Source organism: Vigna umbellata, chromosome 5 (assembly GCF_029865625.1).
Source record: "Vigna umbellata cultivar VRB3 chromosome 5, Vumbellata_1.0, whole genome shotgun sequence".
NCBI lineage: Eukaryota > Viridiplantae > Streptophyta > Magnoliopsida > Fabales > Fabaceae > Vigna > Vigna umbellata.
This window is the reverse complement of record NC_142169.1, coordinates 60178656-60199305: the sequence shown is the minus strand read 5'-3', so window position 1 is coordinate 60199305 and position 20650 is coordinate 60178656. Positions and strand designations below refer to the sequence as shown.

The 20650-nt window shown below is 36.0% G+C and overlaps 1 protein-coding gene across 2 annotated transcripts; it reads right to left on the bottom strand.

Moving 5' to 3' along the window:
• Positions 1-2206: 2206 nt before the first annotated feature.
• Positions 2207-19799, bottom strand: LOC124824764 (uncharacterized). Of its 2 annotated transcripts, XM_047297267.2 has the most exons (20): positions 19661-19793; positions 19155-19333; positions 18648-18754; positions 17924-18082; positions 16904-16969; positions 16723-16812; positions 16268-16567; positions 16023-16120; positions 9517-9552; positions 9318-9438; positions 8940-9176; positions 8588-8683; positions 8393-8458; positions 8207-8245; positions 7941-8075; positions 7186-7547; positions 4823-4916; positions 4418-4609; positions 3192-3315; positions 2207-2691 (listed from the first exon to the last, which is right to left on the bottom strand). In XM_047297267.2, exons 3-19 carry the CDS (start codon positions 18744-18746, stop codon positions 3217-3219), a joined length of 2289 nt encoding a protein of 762 aa, XP_047153223.1. In that variant the 5' UTR covers positions 18747-18754; positions 19155-19333; positions 19661-19793; the 3' UTR covers positions 2207-2691; positions 3192-3216. The 2 variants fall into 2 exon arrangements, with proteins under 2 accessions (XP_047153223.1, XP_047153222.1); XM_047297266.2 differs by lacking the exon at positions 19155-19333 and having other exon boundaries at positions 19661-19799.
• Positions 19800-20650: the final 851 nt, after the last annotated feature.

The following is a 20650-nucleotide window of genomic DNA, read 5'->3' as shown; positions in this document are numbered from 1 at the left end:
TAAAATTAAGAAAGGTAAGGGTAAAAATAAAATTGAAACTTTTGGAATTAAAAAGAAAATTGTAGAGGTGTAGAAAGTAGTATGGTGGTGGAGGGAGTAACTCTCCCAACCTTTATGTAAGGATCTCAATGCCGACCGGTAAAGATTCGACTCCGGAATTAGGTACTGGTGTGGGAGTGTGGCATGTGGTTGAGTGAATAAGAGAGTAAAAAATTAGGATTTAAAATAAAATTAAGAAAGGTAAAGGGTAAAAATAAAAATGATATTTTTGGAATTAAAAAGAAAATTGTAGAGACGTAGAAAGTAGTATGGTGGTGGAGGGAGTAACTCTCCCAACCTTTATGTAAGGATCTCAATGCCCACTGATAAAGATTCGACTCCGGAGTTAGGCACTGGTGTGAGGGCATGTCAATGGGACTAAACTTGCAAAACGTCAAGTATCATTATAGATTAATCATGGACCAAGATGAATTTCGAAGGCCGAATTCTAAAAAATGGTATAAGAATTTGGGCCAAATAAGGTCAAGGTATGTATTGATTGGACCAACGTACAACTGAAGTCAAATGGACTTAATCATAGATTGTCGAGGATTACTCCCTACACCACCTCACATTGTTTCCTGCATATTTTTAAAAAATTCTAAAACTATCCTTTATATTTTAAAATATCCTACACCTCCACATTTATTCTTCAACGGATGTCGACATCCGTTGAAGAAAAAATACTTCAACTAATATGTCACATTCGTTAACGGATGTGGCTACATCCGTTAAAGTTTTTTTTTTTATTTTTCTTTTATTAATTTAATATCTTTTATATATTTAGTTAAACGAATGTGCCACATCCGTTAAGGTTTTTTTTTCAAAATTTTTTAGTTTATTAATATATTCTATTTTAAATTAATATATAAATATTATTTTATTTTATTTTATTTTAAATTTATAATATAATTATATATAACTTAATTTTATTTTATTTAATAAAATAATTATTATTAATTTAATTTATATATTATTATTTAATTAATTAATTATTAGAATAAGTAAATATTATAAATGAAACGGATGTGACCACACTAAGTGTTTTTTTTTTTTTAGTTTATTAATTTATATATTTTAAATTAATATATAATTATTATTTAATTAAATTAATAATAATTATTTAATTATATAAAATAAAATTAATTTTCGTAATATATTATAAAAAAATTAAAAAAATAAAGTAATTTATAAATTAATTAAAATGTAATATTTAAAATATTAAAAAGAAAGAAATACTTAAACGGTAAGGAACGTAGCCATATCCATTAAATATAATTAATTAAAAATTTGGGTATGAGATGGTGAAATTTATATCAAGGATAAATTGAGTATGAGATAACGAAGAGAGTATTCGGTGATGGTGAAGGGACAACACTCTAGATTGTCTATGGATTGAGTTGAGAATTTCGACCCTTTGAATGCATGAAGATAAGAAGCTAAGATTTGAGTCGAGATCCTCCTCAACTTATTGGTTATTAATACTTTTTTAATCTTTTCTTTATTATTTTTGTAGTTTTATTGATTATCCTTGCAATTTTTGACTTTTATATTTGTAACTGAAATATTTTTCGATTGGAGAATAAAAATGATTTGTTGAGAATAATATAGAGTATAGGAATTAATTCGTTTCTAATCAAAATTGCTTGTGATGAAAACGTAAATATCTTACTATTGTTGAGAAAGTTGTTTTTTCCTCTAAAGTCTGTGCTTGAGTGCAAGGATTAAAAAGTATTAATACTTTCTATTTGACTAGAAGTATTAAATATCTTACTATCGGGTCTCTCAAAGCATTGAAAAAAGAGAGAAAAGTTACACCTATATCAATGCAATATGACTTGTGTCCTATTAATGCTAGCTTTAGAATACAGCAGACACCAATAGATAAAAGTAAACATCGCCTGGGGGCACAACTACCATCCACTATGCAGATATGCAGTTTCCATAGTACGCATTTATTAGCATAACAAAATATAAGCATAACAATATGATTATCAGTTACAACATTATTAGTATAAATTTGAAATACAGACCATCGAGTAAATGATGCATAGCTGCAATTAACACTCAGTTTCAGCTAATAATGCCTGTTCAACATTGGCCCATTATCAGAATTGCAGAGTTCACTCAAATATGCATAGAACAGGACTGGATATCAAATGAATAATTTGAAGAAATGAGAATAGTATTATTAGAATAATATATATTATTAGCAATTAGCAATTAACAAAATTTCATGAAGTAAATACACCTGGACAACAAATTTCTATGGCCAGATATTTAACGCACAATTCAAATTTACAGTGATTTTGTTGTCATCTCTAAATGAACTACCTGATTCCTGAAAAGCACCCCACTATGCCAATATGTATCCTACTAATTCTCAATAGAGTCAATAAAAACCTTTCTTCATGCCAGATGCAGACGATGCCGTGCCCAGCAGAAGTATGCATGCCGGCTAGATATAGCTCAAAATTTACAGTAACAACTCTCCACTAAAGCAAAAACTATCCAAGCAGCTTTAGAGAATGTCACCAAATTTGGTGATAGATGACGGCCCAAAATTTACAAATTCCTATAATACCACATATCAATGCAGGTAACCCAAGAAGAATTCGAGCCCAGAAGTATTTTACATAATCACAAGAAAACCTGCAAGTATTAATCATAATTCATTATAAGGTCTGCAATCCTTTCTGAAACGGCATAAATCACAAAATACCCATATCCCACTAGGTGAAGCGTTTACTGGAAAAAACAAAATTCAGTATGTGAAAATATTTTTCCTCCAATTTTTTTTCTTCTAGTAGTAAAACTTTCGTTAGAACAAAAGAAACGGTCATGCAATGCATCAAAATCGCTAAAAGTTACTTGTTATACCAATAATGAACATTCAGATATGGTTAAAGATAACTTTAATCCAATCTGAAAGAGAACAAATTATAAACAAAAATTGGGCTTTATCACCTAAAAGAAAACTTTCATCCACATTCACATCATTTAAAAAAGAAATACTATTCTAGAATAAGTATTTCCCCTTTCCAGTTGGCAGTAAATAACATTTACAGAACATGAAAAATACAGGAATGAAAATTCATAGAAGCATTAAATATCATAGAGTAGCTCAGAAAAGCCAAGGTTCAACTACCCACCTCTGATGCATTATGCAATTTGTAGTCACCTTCCTTGAACTAGTCTGTAATTTAGAATCAAGTCTTCTGATTTCTTCCATACATAAGCTCGCACTGTGGCTAAACTCATTTCAGGAGACAGCACCTGAAAATAAACCAAAAAAGCTATTTGGCTAAATACAAGTTTTTAACTTAAGAAAAGTGTTCAAAATATTGGGCTCTATTGATTATCAAAGTGCATCATAAAGCTAAAAATCAATTTTCTTCCACAATTGAAATTGATCTCGAGGTACTCAGCTTCCATAGTCTCCTAGTAATCATGAAAACCTTTATAAGATAGACTTTGATACCATGTTAGGAATTAAGTTTAAACCTAACTTATTCTCACAAAACCGACTTGTAAGATAAGGATTGTCTCACTTATATTTTGAGCTTATCTTTAGTTATTGTAGGATCTCCAACACTCCAACCCCTCACACTAGACATCTCATGCATGGTACTAGATATTTGTAGGTGATGATGTCTAACAACGGATGACATGATAAGTGGAGTCAGTCCTCACTTTATAGTATATACGTGAAGACAATTCTCACTTTACAAGTTGAGTTTGTGGAAATGAATTAGGCTTAAACTCACTTTCTACTATGGTTTCAAAGTCTATAATAACATGGTTTGTTGGACCTATCAAGTTGAGTTTGTGGAGATGAATTAGGCTTAAACTCACTTTCTACTATGTTTTCAGAGTCTATAATAACAAAGTTTGTTGGACCTATCATGTCCCCAACCATCAAACTATTGTCGGACCACCTAAAAGTATCTAGTGCTATGCATGAGATGTTTGTGTTTCAAGATGAAAAGGTTGTGTTGAAAATTCCACATCAATTAGAGACAAGCCCAAACTAGAGTATATAAATTATCACTTTACAAGTCGGTTTGTTAGATGAGTTAAGCTTAAAACTTGCTTCAAACATATGAAATTGAAAACAAAGTTGGCAACACACAAGAAGAGTCAAAACTACAGATCAAATACAAGCACTATGATCTAATTTAAGACTTCAATAAGTAGTCTTAATAGCTGAGATTGAATTTTATAATTATGGGTCTAAATTGTCATGTTAGATGTTATCTTCACAGAATATCATAAGATGAACTGATATTTGGATTTGAACAGACTTTATTCATACTTAAATTCTTAACCTACTATCTGCACTGTCATGAGACTGCATATAACAGAACATATCACTTGCCTGGTTGTTGCACAATATTTCAATAGAAGGTTTAAGCTTTTGCCAAGGCTGAAATCCAGATCGAAAAGATCCATCACCAACTACTTGAAGCTGTGACTGTGACGCAGCACGACCAGGGGAAAAACTAGACTCAGCATTTAAGCTATCCAAAGGTTTGTCAAGCACCATCTTCTCTATTACATAATTAATAACCTAAACCAACCAAATGAAGGGAAAGTTGATCATTCAAAACTGCATCAGCACCCGTGAGAAAAACGTGTACAGAATCTACACATATGCACACACAAACTCAACAAACAATACTTTCGGAAAGCATTATCAAAGCCCACACTTAACAACACATCCAAAAATCATTAATGCAATTATTAGTACCAATTGTCAATTAATATACAGATAAAAGCTTACTTTGTGAATTCTTAATATACGTGGGGCACTTAGCTTCCCTTGTGTGAGAATCTGGACTGAAGAGCCTTCACAAGGTTGCAAATAGAAACTGCATCTGCAGTGATTATCAACAAACACATATATCAAATTGAGCACAGGTAACTAGTCTGAGATTACATCATACTCAGATTCAAATTGATAGACAATGACCATTGCTAATCTATAAAAGAAAAATAATTTAACGTAATTGAGAATAATACAAAGGATTAAGAATGAATTTTAAACAGTGAATTTCCCTCTCTCAGGCTCTCATATTTATAATAACTTTAGATACATCAAACACAATGTATGAGAGGAAGAGAATAGGAAAAGATATATCTGGGCACTAGGTGCAGCATAGCACACAACATCTTTACAATAAATTCTATTTAAGACTTTATTTAAGCACTCCCCACTACGAGCACTTTCAACTAAGTGTTTATTCTTTCTTTCTGCTAAACCATTTTTCTGGAGCATATGAGGACAAGCGAACTGATGTAAAATACTATGTGAATTTAAAATCATGGAAAAACTAGAAGAAAAATATTATTTGGCATTGTCACTCCTTAAGATCTTGATCATTTGGCCAAATTGGTTTTTAATTTCATTAAATAAAGACTCAAGTACAATGATAATATTCATCAATGAAACTGACAAAATAACAAAATCCAGAGGATGTGACTCAACTAAGACCCCAAACGTCAGAATGAATTATAGAAAAGGAAGACTTACATCTCGTTTTAGTTCTTTCGAAAAAGAACACCAAACATGTTTTCTTAACCAATCAATTGACATGTACCACACTCTTTTATAACAAAAGAATTGGCAATAAAGGTAACAGAAAAATTCAAAGATTTGGTTAATTGACTTAAGGAAATTGGGCTAAAAGGACAATTAGGGCCAAGAAGAACGTGTTTTAGGTTTAAGGAGGGGAGAAAGGGGAGTTTGCCCAACTCCTTCAGAAGTAGCTTTGTATCCATTGGCTTAAGTAATAATATGAGAAATTTTAGGATGAGAAATAGAAGAGAATAATGGAGCATTATAAAAAATATAACCAGATGCAACTGAATCAATTATTCATGAACTATGACCTCCAAGATTAGAAAAATGCATGCTTTTGACAAAGTAGAGCGGGTAAAAGATTGCGCTTGATTGTGAAACATTAACCTGACATATTTCTAATATTCTTCATTAGAGAACTTTGGCTCAGAGACTTCAGATTTGAAAATATTGGCTACCTTGTGAGGAAAGCCATATGAAGTGTAACACCTTTTTTGGGTGTGACGATTATTTTACAATATATGAACTGAGGATGCCCTGTACTGCAAGGATGCCCTCCTCTAGTGCCACGGCCTCCTTTTTCACAAGAAAAAATTTATGCAAAAGAGACAGTCCCTGAAGACATGTTTAGCAAGGTAGGGGCAAGGAGAGAGTCCAGAAATGCAATAGAGAAACCTTGGGCAAGGGAGAGAAATCGTGATTAACACTAGAAGACACACTAAATGCTTCAATGAGTCAACCCGTGGTGATCCAAGAAGATTTTGACCACCGGAAGGCGGCACGTGAGACACACATGCCTAGGTCAACACAGCAGTTGGACGATGCGTAACAGCGTGTTGGTTGGAGTTTGGATGCCCACCAACCACCACGGTTGGGTCAGCCCCTTGAGGCGCACAAAACCCAAGCATCCAAGACGAAAATCTGATAGCTTATGGCAGTAGATGGCACGAACAATGATGGATAGACAATTCCTTTGCTGGACAGAAATAGGAAAAGTGGGATTGACATGCTTTAATACCAACTTGAGAATAATATATAGGATTTAGAATGAATTTTAGAGAGTGAACTTCCCTCTCTTAGGATCTCATATTTTTAACAACTTTACATATATCAGATACAATGTATGAGAGAATATGAAAAAATATATCTAGTTACTAGGTGTAGCACAAAGCACACAACACCTTTATCATAAATTCTATTGAAGACTATTTATTCTTACAAACATTATAATGGTAATAGACACTAGAAGTTCAAAATATTTCTGAAGATATTGTGTTGAGTACGTCGATGATTCGAAGTCAACAGATACCACAGAATTAGTAGGAAGATAGATTCCTTTGACTTCTTAACCATATATCAACTAATGTCATTTAGAATAGGTATGTCATGTACCACCACATTTTCTGCATGTGATTAATAGATATTAATCATCAGAATTAGGAAATTATGCTACATTAACAAAATAAACAAATTGCCACAAGCATGGTCTAATACTTTCAACTTCTACCATGTGTTTAAAAGCAACCTTTTAAGAAAGGAAAAATTGAAGAGGAAGGTAAAATTACTTGGTATTTTCTCTGGGAGGTAACCGATTATTCAAAACACAGTCCAGACACCACCAGGGGAAGTCTTTATCATCCTTGGTTCCTTCTAAATCGGTAGTTTTTTTCCTCCATGGACCTCCATGAGTGCCCTCAGTAATAATGGAAGGTGGGGAGGTATCTGAGAATTCAAACGGGGGATAAACCATAGCATCATTATCAGAACTACCATCAACCTCAACTCTTGAATGGGTACTACTTCTTGAAGCAGTATCCTTTCCAGATAATAACTCCCCATTAGCTGGAGCTGAGGAGCCTGATCTTTGCTTTCGTTTTCTCAACCAAGGAGCAAGTAATCCTTTAAGGGTTTCTCGAGCCAAATTAACCTGCAGAATAATAGGCATTGGATTTATTGTTGAAAGAAAACTAAAGACAACATTCTCATTATGTCATTGTATGCATGAATTACATATTTCTTGAAAGTTGAAACTATAAAAGTGCATAGCAGAACTCAGCCAAACACAGTTCAACAGATTATAAAGAAATTTAAATACTTCCATGTCCACTATATTAAGAATCGTGACAGGAATCATTTTAGATTTAGCAACAAGACGGACTAAAATAGGTTGATGGTTATGTGCCACTAACTTAAATGAATTCCATGAAGATAAGTAATTGCAAGTTAATAGTTACAGCATACCAAAAAATAGGAGAAAAATTAATACAATTAGGAATTTAAGATCAAGACAGGTACATCACTCGCGATAACAAAGCATTACCTTATCATCTTCAGGCTTGCCTACAATGTTAAGATCTGCTGAATACATCTCTGCAGCAAAACATTGGGGAGTGTCTAAATGAACAGACAAACTTCCAAGCCTGGTATCCACTGTAAACCATGCAGGAATGCTAACCTAAAGCAGCATCAGAAGAAAATTAAAAGTCAGCTTGAATAAGAAAACTACTGGAAATCGTTATGTTTCCTTATCAACTAAAAAAATATAATTATTAAAAATGGAATTATGATTTACGTAGGTAATCATACCATCTCAAATAGCTCTTCCTTTTTCTCCTCAAATGAAACCTAGATAGATAGTGCACAAGTAAAACATGAGCTATTACAAACAAGCAAAATGAATCCTATCATCAGCTATAGTTGAAGTATATGACTCTTCCCTGACAAATAAGATTGTCATGCATGTTACAAAATGAAAATTCAATAAGTTGTTACCTTTCCGTAATCTTCAATCACGGCACCTTTGGTAATCTCCCATAGCTTTACTGAACCAGAAGCATCCTATACAGAGAGTTATTAACCATTTAAGAAAATAACATAGCAAGGATATTAATTTCACACAAAAATGGATGTCACCAAGGAAATAACAATATGCATGGCACAAAAATTACCAGAAAACACCACGGTTACCTTCGTCAACACATGCCTCTTATTATTCAAAACTTCATGTTGTACTATTGCAGGTGTACCCAAGATAGTTAAGGTAGGTTCTTTATATACAGGAACCTGTTAAAATTATTAATTTTGACAACAAAGGGACAATTACTAATTCTGCAGAACATAAAGAACCAAAAGAAAAAAATATTTTCAACAAAAGTTTGTTGAGAAGACTAATTGTCATATGCACAAAGAGGAAGTACTACTATTGTATAAGTAAACTTAAAAGCTTAATCTACAGATGTTCATATACAACTGGTATTATGAGTACTGAGAGCAATGTCGTATCATATGGTAATTATTTTCAGAAATGCATGTAACATACAGGGGTAGATCCTTCTAGAGACACTCTTGCTCTTGAAAAAGACAAGTTTCCTGCTAAAAAAGAATTGCCGCTCTGGAAAATCTTTTCAGGGTTGCATCCTTCAGCAGGCCATCTGCGAACTGAAGAGTCTGTTGATGCAACCCATATGCTATCATCATGCAAAGCCAATTGAAGAATAGGGTGCTCGCCGGTGCAGACCAAACTACTCTCTCTAGTTTGCAAATCTGTCAAGTATAACTTAGGATGTAAAAGAATATGGCGTTAGAAGATGAGGTTCACAGGTTAAACGTAAAAAGGAGATGTCAAGTCACATATATGCATGATGTAATAATTAAAAAAAGAAGTTTGATGTTAATCTTGATGGAAGATTGCACTCACTGAAAAGTCTCTCCCTCCACTATAAACATGACTAAATGTTGGGGTGCTGGCAAGTGCCCAGACAGAATCTGTATGAACAGCATAAGAATGCACACATCTCTGCTGACCTATATCCCAAAGCCTACCAGGAAAGATGGATATTAGTGAACCATAAAAAAAAACAAATACAAATGCTTATAACTCCATACACGTGCATTACCTTATCATAGAGTCTGAAGATCCTGATAAACAATATCTGCAATAATGAAAACAAAAAAATCACAGCTGACTTGTTGGAAGAAACATTATTTAATTGAACATGATATGTTGGTTAAGAAGGAAAGAAATAAAGGAGAGATGTTAGGAAATAGCTCACAATTCACTGCAAAATGTCTATCACACAAACAGAGATGATAACAGGTCTGCAGTGCTAGAGGATAGAAGGTAAACAGTAAGGAAGAAAAAAAAAAAGAATCACAAACAGAAGTAACGTGGTTTGATGGAAGTGTTGATGAACTTCATCCTTCACCCACAGTAGAATTCACTAAACTCAGATTATAACTTAGGAGTTTCTCCCTCAACAAACTCACTCAGAATACAACTCAAACATTACTCTCAGTAAGCTTCTACTAAAGCTACAAGGTGCTATTTATAGATCAAATATCATTATAACTGACACACCTAGACTCACAAGGAAGATTTACAAGGAAGCTTAAAGAGCTTGAACTGGAAATTAGAAAGCATGATACTCTAGCATTTTGGAATTTTCTAGAATATTCTAGTAGTTTAGAAGATGATAGCTACATGGACAGTTCATTGCTTTCTTTAAGGTGAATAGCCAAACCAATCAATGCAACTACAAGGACAGTTCTTTGCTTTCTTTAAGGTAAATAGATCGTTCACAAGTTCAAGAGGACTCCATAAAATTGAAGGTTGCTCAGTTGAAGAGAATTTATTTTTACAATGATATTTTTTTTTTTTTATTACTGTTTATTTATTATTATTGATATTATTTTATTTATTTATTTATTATAAAAATAAGGTCTGAAGAAAAACTCAATCCCCATATATTGATTATGGGCCGTACATAATTGATTAAGGGAGTGTTTATTAACAAAACACCCTTATCACAACATAATGGATTATGTTGTGCTTCATGACGCAGTTCCCATTTCTTTCCTGTTTTGAATGGAAAAATAAAAATGTGTCCCGTGCTGATTATTTTTATTTCTTCACACTTCTCCCTTACCAAAGTACCCACTTTTGCTCTTTTTTTTCCCTTCCTTCCTCTTTCCCGCTTTTTCTCTCTTACCAAACTCACCCTTAACAAACTTATGCAATAAAAAGATACATGACTGCATAGAATGAAATGTAAACCCAACAGGATTTCATCCACCATATGATTGACTATTAAATAAGTCCATTGCAACACAGCAAACGAAAGTTTTAAGTTATTCGTGTTAGTTATTATCTATACACTTGAGATTTAAAACAGAGAAAAATAGTTCTAAAGGGCTTAGGAGACCCTTCTCAGTTCTATTATTTATATAGATAAAAATCTGATACAATAGATAGATGGAAGATAAAGAGATTGTACTAGATCGCTAGGAACAATCATTATAGATAACCCAACACACAACTACCTACTTTAGGCCCTGCTATACTAATCATAGGTAGACTTAATAATTATTCTAACACTCCCCCTCAAGCTGGAGCATACAGATTGTATGTACCAAGCTTGGAACAAATAAACTCAATTGGAGGTCCCCTTAACGACTTAGTCAACACATCTGCGAGTTGGTCATTTGATCCAACAAACTCAGTATATATTTCTTTTGACAATAATTTTTCCCGAACAAAATGACAATCAATTTCTATATGTTTGGTTCTCTCGTGAAACACTGGATTTGATGCAATGTGAATAGCAGCTTGGTTATCACAATACATCTTCATACTCTGGATGTCACAGAAGTTAAGCTCTTGAAGGAACTGCTTCACCCATATAAGTTCACATGTTAATGAAGCCATTGCCCTATATTCAGCTTCAGCTGTTGATCGAGCCGCTACATTTTGTTTCTTACTTTTCCATGAGATAATGTTTCCTCCAAGGAAAACACAATATCCAGTAGTACATTGTCTATCAATAGGAGAATCTGCCCAATCAGCATCACAATATCCTGATACCTGAAGGCTTCCTTTTTCTTCATATAACAGCCCTTGCCCGGGAGCCTTTTTCACATACCTTAGAATGCGAATGATAGCATTCCAATGGCCAACACATGGAGCTTGCATAAACTGACTAACCACTCCAACTGCAAAAGATAGATCTGGCCTTGTAATAGTGAGATAGATTAGTTTCCCAACTAGCCTCCTATATCTCTCCGGGTCGGAGAATAATTCACCTTCTTCTGTTGTTAATTTTTGATTTGGATCCATAGGGCTATCAACCGGTCTACAATCAATCATGCCTGTTTCTTGCAAAATATCCAGAGCATACTTCCTTTGGGAGATTACAACTCCATCTTTTGACTGAGCTACTTCAATGCCTAGGAAGTATTTGAGGCTCCCAAGATCCTTGGTTTGGAAATGTCTACACAAGTACTCCTTCAATTGAGATATTCCAGCAGTATCATTTCCTGTAATAATTATATCATCAACATATACTATCAAGTAAACACATTTCTCGGGAGACGAATGATAATAAAAGACTGAATGATCTGCTTCACTGCGTTTTAGCCCAAATTTTTGAACAATGGAGCTAAACTTTCCAAAACAAGCACGTGGTGATTGCTTGAGCCCATATAGAGATCGGTTCAATTTACAAACCATACCAGACTCCCCCTGAGCAACAAACCCTGGAGGTTGCTCCATATAAACTTCTTCCTCAAGATCACCATGGAGAAAGGCATTTTTGATATCCAACTGATGAAGTGGCCAATGACGAATGGCTGCCATTGCAAAGAACAATCGAATGGTAGTCATCTTTGCCACGGGAGAAAAGGTGTCACAATAATCAAGACCATAAACCTGAGTGTACCCTTTTGCAACCAGTCGGGCTTTGAGCCTATCAATGTCACCATTAAGGCCGACTTTAATTGCATATACCCATCAACAACCAACAGCCTGTTTACCCGGGGGAAGTGGCACAAGCTCCCAGTATGACTGTGGTCAAGAGCCTGCATTTCTTCAATCATGGCTTGTCGCCATCCAGGATGATCAAGTGCTTATTTCACATTTTTAGGAATAACCACAGGAGATACTAGGATAAAAGGGAATAAAAGGAGGGTGACACTCTGTGATAACGAAGAAAATTATAAATGGGATGAGGGTTTCGAGTGGAACGAGTACCTTTTCTGAGAGCAATGGGCCAACCAGAATCATCTTCACCAGGAGGCGTGACAGGAGATGGTGACGAAGAAGAATCTAAAGGAGGAGATCCACCATTTTCTGGAAGAGGATTACTCACCGGGGTACTGTGTCAAAGGATATCAGTATGTGGAGAGGAAGGTTCGGGAGGACCTTGGGCATGACTTGGATTGACTGAGGCATTGGAGATATTACACTCAACTACTGGAAGAGGAAGGACCTGGTGGAGGATATGAACATCTTGAATAGAGGGAGAGAAGAAAGGTGTCTGTTCAAAGAAGGTAACATTGGCAGACATGTAGTACTTTTTGGTTTCAGGAGAGTAACACCGGTACCCTTTTTGAAGCCGAGAATAGCCCAAAAAGACACATTTGATCGCACGAGCAGAGAGCTTGTCGAGCCCCGGAGACATGTCGTGAACAAAACAAACACAACCAAAGACTCGAGGAGAGGTGTGAAAGAGAGGATCATTGGGAAATAGAATGGAGAAAGGGACTTTATTATTGAGAAAGGAGGAGGGCATCCTATTAATAAGAAAACATGCAGTTAAGATGGCATTCCCCAGTGATGAACAGGAATATGAGCACCAAGCAAAAGGGTACGAGCCGTTTCAACCAAGTGTCTATTTTTTCTTTCGACTATACCATTTTGCTGGGGTGTATGAGGACAAGTGGACTGATGCAAAATACCATGGGAGCTAAGAAGTGAAGAAAAAGTTGATGAGAAATACTCTTTAGCATTATCACTTCTTAAGACTTTAATTACGTGACCAAATTGGTTCTTGATTTCATTCAAAAAGGATGTGAAAATGGGTAACAATTCAGAGCGATCTTTCATTAGATAAACCCAAGTACATCTAGAATACTCATCAATAAAAGTAACAAAATACCTAAAACCAAAAGAAGAGACGCAACTAGGTCCCCAGACATCAGAATGAATAATAGAGAAACTAGAAGTACACATTGATTGAGACCTTTTAGGAAAGACAGATCTAACATGTTTTCTTAGTTGACAGGACTCACATTCTAAAGTCTGAAGACCACTAAGTTCAGGACACATCTTTTTTAACTTTGACAAGTGAGGATGGTCAAATCGATCATGTAACACTTTAGGGGGAAGAGCTGCAACACAAGATACCCGTGGACGAGATCCAAAATGGTATAAACCTCCAGCTTCATATCCTTCTCCAATCTGTCTCCCCGAGCCACGCTCCTGTATAACAAAAGATTTTGAATCAAAAGTTATTGCACAATGTAACATTTTGGTTAACTGACTTAGGGAAATTAAATTGAATGGACAGTTAGGGACAAAAAGAACACATTTCAGAGTTAGAGAGGGAGACAGGGAGACTTGACCGACTCCCTTTGAACAAGTTTTAGAGCCATTTGCAAGGGTAATGAAATGGGGTTTTTCTTGGAGGGAAAGTGTTGAGAACAATGAGATATTACCAGAAATGTGATCAGAAGCACCAGAGTCAATTACCCATGAATTTAGACCTTCCATGGATTGAGAAATGCAAGTTGTGCACGTACTTGGGGACTGAGATGATTGCGCCAAACTATTAGACTTTAATCGCAGATACTCTTGATACTCTTCCTCAGTGAACTTGGAGTTGGAAGTGGAAGTTTCAGCCTTAGAGATATTGGTGGTTTTTGAAGGAAAGCCATGCAAGGAGTAGCAGTTTTCTTGGGTGTGACCCACCCTCTTACAGTAAGAGCACTGTGGACGTCCTCGACCTCCACGTCCTCCTCCTCTAGTGCCACGTCCTCCTCTTCCTCGCGTGGCAACCATGACAGATGGTTCCATTGTTTCATGAGCTTCCTGAGACTGAGGCATAGGAACACGAAGAAGACGTGTGGTCAAGGCTTCCAAGGAAGGGACCTCATGACTTGTCAGAAGTTGATCTCTGATGTGATTCAAATCTGGATGCAAAGCACGGAGGATCATCACCATATAATACTTGTCAAGCTTCTTTTTGATATCTTCCGAAGATTCCACTTCCAAGAACATTCTCAATTCTTCCACAGCTACTTGGGCTTCAGTCATGAAGGAGACCATATCATGGTCTGTCATTTTGAGACAGGCGAGCTTGTTTGCAGTATCATAGAGACGTTGAATATCATTAGCATAAATGTTTTGAGCTTTCTTCCAAAAAGTGTGACATGTCTTGAAGGCTCTAAGAGATATCAAAAGTCGGGGTTCCACAGATTGCCACAATAGGGCACACAATTGGAAATCAGCTTGTTTCCATTGTTCAGCTTTGTCAGAAGGTACTTGGCTCCCATCCTGCTCAAGGTGGTCATAATGTCCTTGACCAAGGAACCACATTTCCACAGCAGTAGACCAAGACAGATAATTCTTTCCGTTTAGCTTTTCGAAAGTGATTGAGGGACTTCCAGGAAAGAAAGAGCACTTCCAGACGCCATTCTTTGATAAAAAGAAGAGAAGGAACCAGAAAAACCGTGAAGAACCAAAAAACCCTAGAGGGTTTCTTAGGGTTTTCTTAAAGGGGAGCTTCTGGCACACCAAAGTAAGATTTTGAGGGTCAGAACGGACAGAGGAGCAGAGGGCGACAACTATGGAGGTGGCGCGGCGAATTTCCGGTGAGCAGAGGGCGGCGCGTGGACAGCACGCGCCTGTTCACAGCGCACAAAGAGGCTGCGCGTGGTGGAGAATCAGACGAACCCACCGGTGGGGTTGGCTGTCGCGTGAAGAGGCGAACCAGATTCAGTGGTCGCCGGACGGAACAGTGACGGCGGCCGGCGGCGGACGGCGGTGGACAGCAGCGAACAGATGCGAGATGGCGGACAACCAAGTTGAAGAACTTCAAACTGCAGTTGATAGCTGCAGATAGTGGCGAGACAGCCGCGGACAACGGCGAACGGCACCGGACAGGTGCAAACAGCAGCGACAGTGCTGGTAGACAACCCAGTACAGAAACCAGAGCAGGTTCCTGCTCTGATACCAACTTGAGATTTGAAACAGATAAAAATAGTTCTAAAGGGCTTAGGAGACCCTTCTCAGTTCTATTATTTATATAGATAAAAATCTGATACAACAGATAGATGGAAGATAAAGAGATTGTACTAGACTGCTAGGAACAATCATTATAGATAACCCAACACACAACTACCTACTTTAGGCCCTGCTATACTAATCATAGGTAGACTTAATAATTATTCTAACATATACGTTGTGGGAAAATACAAATGTCAAATGAGAAAGATCAATGCAGAGAGTAGGACAGAATTTTGATAATAAAAGTATTATAAACCAGTAGGAGGGAAAGTAAGTTACAAACTTTAAAATATAGATGTAAACTCAAAATTGCAACTAAACTCAGATATCCACTCCACAAACCTGCCGCTAGAATCCAGAAGCAGAGCCCGGATATTATCAGTATGTCCTCTTAGCTTTAGAGTCTTTGATCCTGACCTTGTGTCCCAGACACGAACAACCTAGACAACCCCAGTAAAATGGCAGAATACATAAACCAGGGTCAGAGAAAACATTCATATGATTCAAGCTCCTACAGAGCAAACTAACCAACTCTGACATCAAAACACAAAGAGAATTTGACATGTAGAGCATATGCCACATTATACCTTTTCTGTGCCTCCAGATACAAGAATTGTTCCACTTTCATTCATAGCCAAAGCATAAACAGAATCTTTATGGCCTTTGGCTGAAGTTGGAATATATCCCTGAGTTTGAGTAGTGTGCATAGACATATTGTCATTTGAGTTAGTACGCAAGCTTGTCAATGGTAAGTTGCCAGAACCATTGATACCATTTGAAGATTCATCCCCAGTAGCATCGCTACTCTTAGAGGCTGGAGCAAGGGCAGACTCAATATCCCATATAAAAACCTCCCCACCAAGGCCACCAGAAGCAACAACATTGCTCTAAAAAGCATGACACTATTAAAGAATCAAATAATCGATTTGACACTGACAATTCAACCAAAGTATCTATCTGTTTCAATGTGGAACATACAGAAATAATCAAATGAATTTTTCTTTTGCACTTTAAGAAACATAAGATTATCTAAGTACATTACATTCTTTCCTGCCGCTGCAAGGCAAGTAACATAGTCAGAGTGTTGTCGGAGAGTCCTTGTACAAGTCCCAAAGGACGAGGCATTCCATAGCTAACAAACATATAAGATGGAGTAAACAATTATGTAATTATTTCAGAAGAGCAAGTACTGTCGGAACAAAAGAAGCTAGCAATCAACAAACCTTAATGGTAGTATCTGAGGAACAAGAAACGAGTGTACTATCACCAACAAGAACAGTATCATTAACCTGCAAGATTAAAATAACATTTAAATATTCAATTAACTTGAATGCTAATCAAACAGCCAAACAGGAATTTGGACTTTAGGGAGAAAACACCAGAGATGAAGAATTATTATAATTTCAGAAACATTGTTATATTGAAAGAAAAAAGGATTGCAGAACTTTTCTAGTAATGTAAAAAATTAGAAAAGAGGGGGATATTTTAATGGAAAAATACTGATTTTAAACGATAGTGATAATTTATCTCACACAAACAGCACAATACAATACTTAGTCAAATTCAGTTGCAAAATTACACTTGCAGTTTTAGAAATTTTTGCACATGAGAATTCAATGGGTTTTCATTGTGTTTTCCTCGTGAACCATATCTTTTTTATTAGAATTAAGCTTGTTAAACTTCAACACAAAATGAACACCTCAAATCCTTATAGAATGAGTGAAAGGATGTCTGATAAAGTATTCTACAATATAAAATTAATAAAATTCAATACCAAATTCAGGCCATAACATACCTCTATATGAAGCTGAATACTAACAAACACTACTCGTCTTAATCAAAAAAATTAAACATACAGGCCCCACAAAATCATAACCAAGATGGTAAGATCTCAAGAATGAGACATGCACATTGCATGGTAAATGGTTTTCCTATGTCACGTCATACATTTCCTTACACTTTTTTATCTCATCACAGAGATGGAGCATAAAGCTTTTATAAAAAAATAAATAAATAAAAAAAGAGCATTATTAAAAATGTAACATAAGTCCACCAAAATAAAAATGCCCTGTACAAGAAAAAGCTGAAGGGGCAGTGGATCCTTTGCAGATAATGCTAATCAAGTACCATGATTAAGAAAACAAGGCAATCTAACAGTAGCTAGCTACTACATTAGAACTGATAAGTCAACAAAAAAAATGGAAGGGAAGAAAAACAAATGAAAAAATGAACATAAGTATTACCCAATCAACATGAGATTCAAAGGTAGCCGAGCATGTTGCTCTATCCACATCTAATACCCATCGTTTTAGCCTGCCATCACGACTCCCAGTGAAGAGATAATCAGACACATCAGATGCTACAGATGTAAGTAGAGCCAGACAATTTATGCCTGCACAATGCTGCAGAGAAGAGACAACTTTGAAGCAATTCGAGACTGTTCAACCAAGAAAGCTATCAAAATTGAAAGAATTTCAACCAAAACAATAAATCTTAATAACACCTTTCACAGTAAAATGATAAGTACTCTATATAAACCTCCATCTTGACCTTTGTAGGAACATCAATTTGACCCTCCAAAGGTGATCACATCTATGTAATTCTCAAAGAAAAGGTTTTAAAATCAAACTTGTGTAAATACTGTTTACTAGGACCCAATTGACCCAAATATTCACACCTGAGCACCATTTAACATCACTAATCTTGTGAGGAGAAAATTAGGTTTAAAAAATCTTGCAGGGACCAAAGTGGGAATTTACCATATAATTTGAAGAATATTTTTCATTCAGGTAAGAAATGATTGTGTTCATTAAAAACATCCCAATCAAGTTCGACTGGTTGACAGATTTATAAAGCACACATCAAATAAAAGTTTTGTAAAGATAATGATGCAACTAATAGAAGCAAATATTGAACTTGTCTATTTCCCTTAAACAAATAGAATACATAAATAAATAATGAGTTCACCTTAGTGTCGTCAGAATCATTCAACACGTAGGTTAATCTCTTCTCCTTGCGGGGACGAGTTGAATTGTTTCCATTACCAGCACTACCCACGCGGTGCATTGCCAAAACTGACAAGTCAATAAATCACATTACTTAAAAAATAACCCCAGGAGTAAAGTAAGAAATCAATGCTATTAACAGGAATTCTACTTAGGAGCGTTTCCAACTGCATAAATAATAAAATAAAATTTAAAAAGAAATAAACAGATGATGCACTTTATGGATTATCAGCGTTTCTTTAAAAAAAGGAAGTTTGCTGTGCTGAAAAACTCTTTCGGGGGCACATTTAATGACAGACACATCCTAACAGTACAACGTGAGAGTTCCTACAAACAACCACAAAGAATTCTCTGTAACGGTAGCTAATTACTATCAAATATTTTCAGCTATCATATAAGATGGAGCTTAGTCTTCTCAATATCCCAAATAATGGTAATAAAATCTACAACTCGAGGCGTAGTTTTTTACATTTACTAAGAAGGATATAGTTATGGCTTCAAGAAGCTAATAGCTACGGGTTCCTCGTCTCACACGCTACATCATTTCTCACAATAACTCCAAGTCAACCTCAGAATCCAGGCAAAGTTCAAAGTCGTTCTTTCAATACCGTCTGAATCAGCAGTTAAAGCATAATCGCGTACCAAACGCTGCAAATACTCAATGCGAATCAAATCAATAACCAAACACACACCTAAAAGTCATAACATAAGGAACACGAACACGCAGAAGCTGTCGAATACCCCAAATCATGCACAGAAATAACCGAAAGGGAGGAAAAACAGAAAGAATAAAAGGTGAGAAAACGAAACCATAACCCTACTAGGGCGATCATATGGTTAAGCAGTTTGCAAAAGCTATGAGCTAAAACAGAGTAATTATGAGATGCGATAAATTGGTGTATGGAATTGAAAGGAGACGAAAATGGAAGAAAAGGAAATGGAGTTGGAGAGGGAGAAAATGGAAGATGAACAAACCGTGATGAGTGAGGAATTGGAAGCACTTGGAAGTGGTTGTGTTCGTTGCAGTGGCGAGGTTTCGTTTCAAGTTTAGAGAGAGAGAGAGAGAGAGAGAGAGAGAGAGAGAGAGAAGGGTGAGGTAAGGTGAGGCAGCGAACGTGGGCGTAAAAATATGGGCATCCAGATTTATTATTCCGGTAGATACTTTGACCCGTTTCCTACCTTCTTAATTGGGGGTAGTATGGTCTTTACACTTCTGTTCTGCCAGCGCCGGTGATTTTAACTCGCGTTTCATTAAATAAAATTAAATAAAGGTTTTCGTTTAGAGTTTGATTTTCTTATCTCTTATTTTTTTTATTTGAAAAAAAAAAAAAAAAATATATATATATATATATATATAAAAATATAGTCGTGTTCGTCCATCTGTATTAACTGTTACTTAGGGGGAAAAAAACTATAAACTATATCCCATCTAATTTGTCATTTATCATATTAAAAAGTGTTTCAGTAGGGGTGTGGAGACCGAAATCCAAACCTAACAACTTTGCTCCTTCTCCGTGCTGCTTTCACTGTGTTGTCTTTTTTCCCTCTCTCTTCTTCGATTCTCTGAATACGGTGGGCTGGGTACCTGCAAAGGCACTCCGACGCTCAAGTCAACAGGGGTGTTGTTAGGATAAGAAAATCTTACTTAATTTTCTCTAAGGGGAAAAACGTACCTTTTTTCTGGTGTGCTTTGTGTATTTAAAACAGTATAATAAACCGTTTACCTGAAAATCCGGTCCTGAAACTGACTGTTTAGAAGTTGTAACCGCCAAATCGTGTGCTGATACTGAGTCAATTGCTTCCGTGATTCACGGCGCTGGTTAGCCAATATGTGCAACCGCTTATCTGTAACCGCTAGACCACAATGTCGTATCCAGTATGTCGATCATCCTATGTGCCGACATAAGGTATACGAACGACGTGTCGTACGTATACCTTATGTCGTGATATCACTTATTAGGTTGT